Raw genomic sequence first — 8,974 nt, 5'->3', positions numbered from 1 at the left:
ACTCTTTCACACGCTTCCGCGCAACAGAAATATATTAATATGTTATTTTCTTGATCTGCCATTTCAGCAACTGCTTAACTTTTGTCACAACAGCAGATCACACTAGTAATTAATTCATGTGATGTTCCTGTCTAAAGTTACGATTTCTGATACCAATATATAACCGATTCGATGTTATGTCCTTGTGAATTTTCTGTTCCGACATCTAATGCAACTGCTCCGACGATGGAAAAAGAGACATAGGTCCAATATGCTCACATTGGGTGTTACGAACAAAACAGCCATTTATTTAATTGGCCTGTTGAGCTTGGAAAAACTAGTTTGTATAGTTGTTGGGCTTGCTGAGCTGATCATTGATTAGCTTCGACATGCATGCATAAGCATGACTCTCGATGCATGAATGATATCGTTGGTGAAAATATATGCCCCACACACTCATCTAATTGTCAATCACAAACGCTTCCTATTTCCTAAAGTCGAGTCTCTATCTGATTCGACAACAAATAGTTAAAATGAAAAACAATTACACTTTCTATCCAGAAAAGAGAAGACAATTATAGGACAGGTACTTAGTAAGATGTCAGTTTCCTATTTTTTGTGTTTGTGGTGGAGAAGCCTTGATCAAAGCTACGAAAGTGAAAGTCGGGTGTTGATGTCGTGGGTGCCTTTACAATGGGTATTCTTCTTATCCTCAATTCCAATTCTTTGGCTTAGTCTTAACTGCAGATCAGGCAGCCATTCTCTGTCCATCACTTTATCTTGGTTCAACTGCATTTCAAACAAATTAATTATAAGAAAACATTTCAAATGCTAGGCCAGCATTTGTAATTTGTTTTTAAATTATTAAAAAGAAAAAATGTCCAACCAAAAATGGTTATTACCTCAACCAAAAAGGGGGCGTCAAACTCACTAGTGAATTTGCTGAGGTTATCCGAAACAAATTGGCCAACAGTACTTGTGTTGTTTCCTTGAGTTGAGCTAGTTGAGTAGTGTCCCCCAATGAAAGTGTGTTTGCTCATTTCTCTTTCAATTTCCCATCTGTTACAGATCATTTGCCACCTCTTCTCTTCAAGAACCCACCCTCGTCTCATGCCTCCAATTCGAATTTCCATTCCATGAATTTGGTTTGACTGCCCTTCATTGCTCAACAAGCCACCTGCCTTTGGGAAACCATTTTTTTCTACACCAGCTTTGCTTATCAAGGAATTTGGTTCTAAGTGGTGCCTATAATTTAATTAAAATTTGAAAATTTAAAGTTAAAGTGATAAAAAAAAAAGTAGTGCCAATGATAATATAGATAAACATTACTGGTTTTAGCAACTGGTTTTCAAGCTTTGTTTAGTAATATTGTTTTTATGCATGTTTAATTAAAAGATGAAAATTCACCTTGTCCACTCTCATCAAGCTTCTTACTTCTGTACATCTGAAACAGGAATATGCAGAGAGAGAGAGAGAGAAATGAGAATTAATGGTGGACTGAAAAGTTGAAAAAACAAAAAAAAAATGGTTTTTTTTTTGGTACCTGCAAATGGCTTTTTACATGGGCAATGCTAAGTCCCTTCACATTCATCAATTGAAGAACTAACTTGGGAGTTGCTCCTGCAACAAAGAATGAATTTAGAGTTCCATTTTTATTTCTCATATCAAAGATGAAATAAAGAAAGGAGAGGATGCAATATTTGAAAGAACTGACTGTCTTGTCCACCAAGCCTCTCGACAGCATGCACGAAGGAGAGATGAAGATCAGGAGTCCACCGAAGGCGAGGCAACTTTGACCTAACGTATTGCCTCACTGTTCTTCTTCTATCATTGATGCCACCTCCCTCGCCTCCATTGTTATTGCTACTACTCCCTTCTTCAGTTGATCTCTTCTCAATCTCTTCCTCTTCAACGCTAACTTCCTTTCCAACATAATCATTATCTTGGCAGCTAGCTTCTTCATTCAAGTCAAAGTTCGTGCACTTGTGGGAACATACTTCACTATTAACCCTCTTTTCTTCTCCATGCATCTCCATCATGTCTTCTGCCGTTGCTCACGTTCAGTTGATAGAAATGGAAAGAGAAAACAAATGATCCACCTTATACTGCCCCTTATCTGTCAAATCTGTTTATATGTCAGTATTTCTATCATAAATATTCCCGAAAAGTAGTTGATTAAAAATATACATATTTATACTACCATGAAAGCTTCCCCTTATTTCCGAAAGAAAACAAAATTTCTTTATACTACCATTTTATGCCCCAATGAAAATTATTATTGATAGCTCAACATTGAATTCCCATCCCATATGGCGCTGAAGTAGAATTGTGTTGGATTTGATTACTTGCCAGCCTTTTAGACAGTACTGGGTGTGATAAGTAATTAAAAAGCATATATTTGGTGCTAATTGTAAGACCATTTCTTACATTACATGGTTGCCAACCTGCCTTGCCATTATTTGGGCAATAACTTGAAATAAATGAAAATGATCAAGACAGTGTTGTCGACATTAATGCACTGCTAAGAATCTAATATGATAGTTTTTACGAGACCCTGTTCACGATGTTTTCCAAAATGGTATGAAGATTTTTTAAGGTGAACACCCTATTAACAAAGATATGAAAAACACAATATAGAACCAAAATGAAATAAGCTAGCATTTCAAACATTTGTTTAAGAAGGGTTGGAGCTGCATCTAATGTTGGATCCTATGAATGTCATGTAGTGTGAGGCCAATTGTTTTAGGTGATAGGTTTAACTGCACACACTTATTGTAGAGTGCTAAGCATTTTAAACTGTCAGAAACATTGATGGTGGGTGAAAACCATCATCCACCTTTGTAAATGAAAGTAGTTCCAAATTAATGGGTTCTGGCTTTTAAAGAATGCGGGGTTTTACTATATTAAATATAGACAGGTTAAAACATTCTACCTGTTTCCCTCTAATTTGTACAAATAAAAAAATTTAAATATTGCTAATGAAGAAAGAAAGAAATATTCTACCTGTTGATCTAAAGCTTGATCGAGTGACACAGCGAAAGCCAACCCTAAAGATTTTTGTAACTCCCTAAACATCCAATTTCTGGAAAAAAAAATGGAGTAGCCAAGTCAATAATAATATTGAAGCTATAATATGACAACAAACTGATCAACATGATGCCAATGTTTAGTAGGTTAAGAGTGTAATCCATAAATCTGCCTTCGTGTAAGAAAAATAGGACTGGAGTTTGGTTTCCGATATATGCCCTAACTTGCCAAATACAAGTAAATCATGAAAAATATATAAATTCTAAATTCAATCTACAATTTTCTTTTTTTTTTCTCAATATCCAATGCATGTGTTCAATCATATATATTCGGTGCATTTAAAAAAAATCATATATATTCGAAATATGATTCACAAAAAAAAAAAAACCCTCTTATCAGGAACTTGTTTATATCTAATATTTTCTATAAATCTAGACAACAAGACATAAGGTGAAGAGATATAAAATGGGAAGTTTATCGTCTTCAACGATCGTTAATGTCTTTACAGTGATGCACTTGAGTACTTTGACCTCATACCTTATATGAAAATAAATAAATTTATGGAATCCAATGAAAGCAGTAGCTATTTAATTTACTAGCACTTACCTGTTCCTGATAAAATTGGTCCGATATTTAAAAAAAAAAAGAAACATTCTTTTTCAGGTTCAGTCGTGATGAACTATAGGTCTTTATTAATGTAAATTTGGGGAAAGACTCAGTGAGAACAGAATCAAATCAATCAATAGTTTAGAGAGCATTCTGTATTTAGGTTTCATTGAACCGTGAAATTGGATGTTTAGAGAGTTACAAAAATCTTCTTTTTCTTCTTTAGGGTAACATCCAAGGGTAAGAGCATTATCTTGTAGGAATGAGAGCTTGAGTTTAATCCCAAACAACTTCATTCCCCTTCCTAGATTATCAAAGAAATACAAAACAATCAGAAATGATTGAGTTGTGAAGAACTGGAAATATATAAACAGTTTATCTCTAAGACTAGGATGCTACTAAAACATGTTTCATCATTGGGGAAAACATTTTTTTTGAAAATTTACAAGAGAAGAAAAAGACCATCAAACCAAACACGCAGAAAAGAATAGCGCAAATCAGCCGGAAATGATTTTCAAATTTTGAATTAACATAAGAAAAACTAGAAAATAGGAACCAAAAGAAGAAGAAAATAGACGATCAATTTAAGATAAAGAAATCATTTTTTTTCCCTCAAGGGATACAAACCATTGACGATGAAGCCTATATTCCTTCCATTCCATGTTGTCGATCCTCAGATAACCCTTCAACTTGAGAGAATCGATGTATATATATATATAATTGGTGGTCTTTTAAACAAATGATCAAGAGAGAGAAAGAAGAAAAAGAAGCTTCAGAGCAAAGGTTTTTCAACTTGGTCTGAGGATTTATGTATCTAGGTTTTCATTGAACCGTGAAATTTAAGTCAATAAATTATATATATTATTATATTACTATAAGATCTTCATCTTCATGGTCTGGACCAAAGCAAACAATATTGTTTTTTTTAATAAAAAAAAAGAAGAAGAAGAAATTATTGAACCATCACATGTTATCTTTATAACGCAAAATCATGGTCTTTCATCACATTATGGATACAGATGGAACTGTTGCATATATCATGTGACAATTTCACCTTTCTTTCTTTTCTTATTTCTATTAGTAATGAAGTCTTCTTTGACAGGTGTCTTGCTGCAGAAACAAAACCTAATAACACTTTCTTTCTTTGGTGATTAAACTAATTGTTTGACCTTTCATTTGTTAATAAGGTGTATGCCCTCCTTACTAATATTATGATTAGAGATAATAAAATATGGGTTTTTCGTTTGTAGGAAAGTGTGGGGCCATTTCTTCAGCAACCCATCAATTTCTTCCTACCTAAACAAGACTTTTATTATTATTATTATTATTTGGTTTCTTAATTCTTCTTGAATCATAATAGCACCTTTGTCTTGTTCCCATGTTCGTATTGCGTTAGAGTCACACACTCACACATCTTTAATTTTCAGTGCAAATATATGTTTCTAGGACTTTGACGATATATAGCTCATTGGTTTTTCGTATAGGAGGGAAAAAAAAAACAAAAACTTTTCTGGTCGTCTTTCCAGCACTAGAATTATTGTGGGGTCGCAAATGGCGAGCAAGTGCTGCAAGACTTTGTCAATTTTGGTAGGTCTCGTCTCTTGTATTCAAACAAGTTGCTCTCAATCATTTTCCAAACATTTTAGTTTTCTCGATTTGCAAGCAGCAGAGACATGAAGAGTATTTTAGCTCTTGAATCTTCTTCACCTCCTTGGGAAAGAGGGGAAAAAAGTGGGTGAAATGAATGTGTTATGAATTCTTATAATATGTTAGGACTTAGGGCATGGTCTGGTCATAAATTAATTTTAGCTTTAGACTTCCCATACAAAAAGAAAAAGATCCCGGCCCATTAATTTTATCCTCCAAAAAATAAAAATAAAAAAACAGAAATATTTGGTTGGGTAGATAAATAAATAAACATTATATAGATAACCAGTTTGCTCCACTGACCACTGACACAAAATGGGCATAATTAAGTGGTTTTGTTGATTTAATTTATACAATTAACTTTAGAAAATAGTGATATATTCACACTAATTAAGTGGTCAAAATAATCATATAATTGATGTTATAGAAATTCCATATTTACTGAAATTAATAGACAGGTGTTAGTTAACGTTGAAGCGCATTAACAAAAGTAGCTGTATATTTATTAGTTTTCCCAAAGGGAACTACTTTATAAATTGGACTAATTTGTCTTCATCGTCTATGGGTAAATTAAAAAAGTGAAATGACATCCAAAAAGTAGCTGAGTATGTGCGACATGTTCATCTTTACTATTCCCAAAATTAAACATTAAAATAATGGGTTTATCAGACATTGGAGCTTCTTGTGGGGAGTTGACATGCATTTTTTTTTTTAAATTTGTTCGAATCCATATGCGAATCTTAATTTCAAAGAAGTAATTATTTTGTCTTTGCTTTGACCATTTCATGCTGAAAAATCCCCAAAATATATATTTGATTAACCCAGAATTTAAGATATATCAAAAGAGAACCATTTTGCATGTTTTTTTTTTTGGGCGATAAAGTGCGTACAATCAAAGCAGTTGTGTCCTTTGTGAAGAGTTAGGAAACAATCATTCATGAGAAAAGAGTAATAATATTTATAAATGGGTCATACTCACATGAGTAGTTGCAACAATTTAGACTTGAGTGGCTCTGATTACAACACTCATTTCATACACATAACATTTAAAAGGAACTATCCCTGTTGGAATATTTTTAAATATTTATAGTATCCCAATAACTATAAATGAATGGGTGTAATTAATCAAAAGATAAAACTTTTGGTCATTGGTCAAAAGTTATATCATTTGATTTTTTTTTAAAAATAATTATAACTATTCAAAAAATATTATTTGAATAGTTACAAAATTAAATGAATAATTATTATTATTTATTTATTCATAAAGACACCTATTGAAAGATGTCTCTATGAAGAGACATGAAAATTCCTATAAATAGGAATGGGATTTCATTTGGAAATCATATCAACAAATTCTAATATTATTTCTTCTCTTCCTTCATTTTCTAATATTATTAGATTATTCTATAAAGTATTGCTGCAGAAATCCTTTGTAGAAATTGAGTTTTTGTTATACATTACTCAGTGCATAGTGGACTATTCTCGTCAGTGCAAAACGCAAATAGTCATTGGCTTCATTGTATCCTCGAGGTTAATTTGCTTGGAACTCGTTTGCACACTGAAGATAAGTGGGGGCGAATATAACCTTAAAGATAGTGGCTTGATACACGCCTTGGAGCCTGTCCTATTTCTTCTTTTTCTTTTCGAGTTCCGATCGTGTGTTCGAGTTTTTTTTCCTTACCGGAGTTTTGTACTAACAATTTTAAGGTTATAATTCATGATGACTACCACAACACATGAAAGTGGAACACTAAGGGAGTTGGCTTCCAACTTTGTTAAACTTGATCGTTTTGATGGTGGCAATTTTCGACGATGGCAGAAAAAGATGCACTTTTTGTTATCAACTTTGAAGATTGCTTATGTTTTGGATACTCCAAGACCTGAAGAGAATGAAAATGAATCTGTTGCTGCAACCCGAGAAAGACAAAAATGGGACAATGCTGATTACATGTGCATGGGCCACATATTGAATGGTTTATCTGATGGTTTGTTCGACACCTACCAAAACGACGTCACCACTAAAGAATTATGGGACAAATTGGAGGCAAGATACATGACCGAAGATGTTACAAGTAAGAAATTTCTTGTCAGTCGTTTCAATAATTATCAAATGGTTGATGGTCGTTCTGTTATGGAACAATTTCGTGATATTGAAAAGATGCTGAATCAATTTAAGCAATATGATATGAAAATGGATGAAATGATTGTGGTATCCTCCATAATAGACAAACTTCCTCCATCTTGGAAAGACTTTAAAAGAAGTCTAAAACATAAGAAAGAGGAAATATCTCTTGAGGCTTTGGCAAATCATCTTCGTATTGAAGAAGAGTACCGAAAACAAGATCAGAACCTAAATTCTGAAAATGCCAAAGTACATGTTACGGAGGAAGTACAGACTACTAAACCATTCAAGAGAAAGTTCAATCAGACTGATAGAGCACCTAAGTTCAAAAAGAAACAAAAGGGCTCATGCTATCATTGTGGAAAGCCGGGACATTTCAAGAATGAATGTCGGTTTTTAAAGAAGAAATCATCTTCTAAGGCTGATAATAACGAAAAGTTCGTTGCAATGATATCTGAAATTAATATGGCACAAGATGATAATACATGGTGGATTGATACCGGAGCAACCAAACATGTGTGCAAAGACAAAAGCATGTTCACAAAGTTCACACAATGTGAAAATAACAATGTCTTTTACATGGGAAATTCTTCCACCGCAACAATTAAAGGCAAAGGGTCTGTTGAACTACAATTCACTTCTGGAAAGGTTTTAACCTTAAATAATGTATATTATGTACCAGAAGTTAGGAAAAATTTAGTGTCTGGAAGTCTGTTGAATAAGTTTGGTTTCAAACTTGTTTTTGAGACATATAAGTTTATTTTGTCTAAGGGAGGAATTTTTGTGGGAAAAGGGTATATGTATGAAAGCATGTTCAAACTTAATATTATTAATAAGAATAAAAATACTATTTCTGCTTATATGGTTGAATCATTTTGTTTGTGGCATTATAGATTAGGTCATTTGAATTATAGAAAATTGAATGACATGTATAAATTAGATTTAATTCCTGTTTTTAATAATAATATTGAAAAATGCAATACCTGTATGTTGACTAAAATTACAAGAAATCCTTTCCCTAAGGTTAAAAGGAAAACAAATTTGCTTGATTTGATACATAGTGATTTATGTGACTTGCATAATACTCCTACATTAGGTGGAAAGAAATATTTTGTTACTTTTATTGATGATTGTTCTAGATATTATTATGTATATTTATTGCATTCAAAAGATGAAGCGCTTGATAAATTTAAAGTTTATAAATCTGAAGTTGAACTTCAGTGTGAATCATTTATCAAGTGCTTAAGATCGGATAGAGGTGGAGAATACTATAATCCAAGTTATTTTGAACTCACTGGAATTGTCCATCAAGTTTCAGCCCCTTACACACCACAACAAAATGGTGTAGCTGAAAGGAAAAATAGAGTCTTGATTGAAATGGTAAATTCAATGTTATCATATTCAGGTCTTGGACAAGGTTTTTGGGGAGAAGCTGTTCTAACAGCTTGTTATATATTGAATAGAGTTCCTAATAAGGAAACTAAAATAACCCCCTATGAACAATGGAAGAAAAGGAAACCAAACCTTAATTATTTAAAGGTTTAGGGTTGTAGAGCTATTGTAAAAGTTCCAACACCTAAACGTAAAAAGTTA

At 32.9% G+C, this 8,974-nt stretch overlaps 1 protein-coding gene across 2 annotated transcripts; it reads right to left on the bottom strand.

The window, feature by feature from the left end:
- Nucleotides 1-440: 440 nt before the first annotated feature.
- On the bottom strand, nt 441-4,546 carry LOC107905817 (myb family transcription factor MOF1). 2 transcript variants are annotated; one of them, XM_016832584.2, is made up of 7 exons: nt 4,240-4,546; nt 2,983-3,061; nt 1,694-2,104; nt 1,523-1,599; nt 1,387-1,423; nt 882-1,224; nt 441-768 (listed from the first exon to the last, which is right to left on the bottom strand). In XM_016832584.2, exons 3-6 carry the CDS (start codon nt 2,016-2,018, stop codon nt 1,214-1,216), a joined length of 450 nt encoding a protein of 149 aa, XP_016688073.1. In that variant the 5' UTR covers nt 2,019-2,104; nt 2,983-3,061; nt 4,240-4,546; the 3' UTR covers nt 441-768; nt 882-1,213. The 2 variants fall into 2 exon arrangements, with proteins under 2 accessions (XP_016688073.1, XP_016688072.1); XM_016832583.2 differs by having other exon boundaries at nt 1,694-2,095.
- Nucleotides 4,547-8,974: the final 4,428 nt, after the last annotated feature.

The sequence above is a fragment of the Gossypium hirsutum genome, chromosome D05 (genome assembly GCF_007990345.1).
Source record: "Gossypium hirsutum isolate 1008001.06 chromosome D05, Gossypium_hirsutum_v2.1, whole genome shotgun sequence".
In the NCBI taxonomy this organism is placed as follows: Eukaryota; Viridiplantae; Streptophyta; class Magnoliopsida; order Malvales; family Malvaceae; genus Gossypium; species Gossypium hirsutum.
The sequence above is the reverse complement of the archived record's forward strand: the minus strand, read 5'-3'. Positions and strand labels throughout refer to the sequence as shown.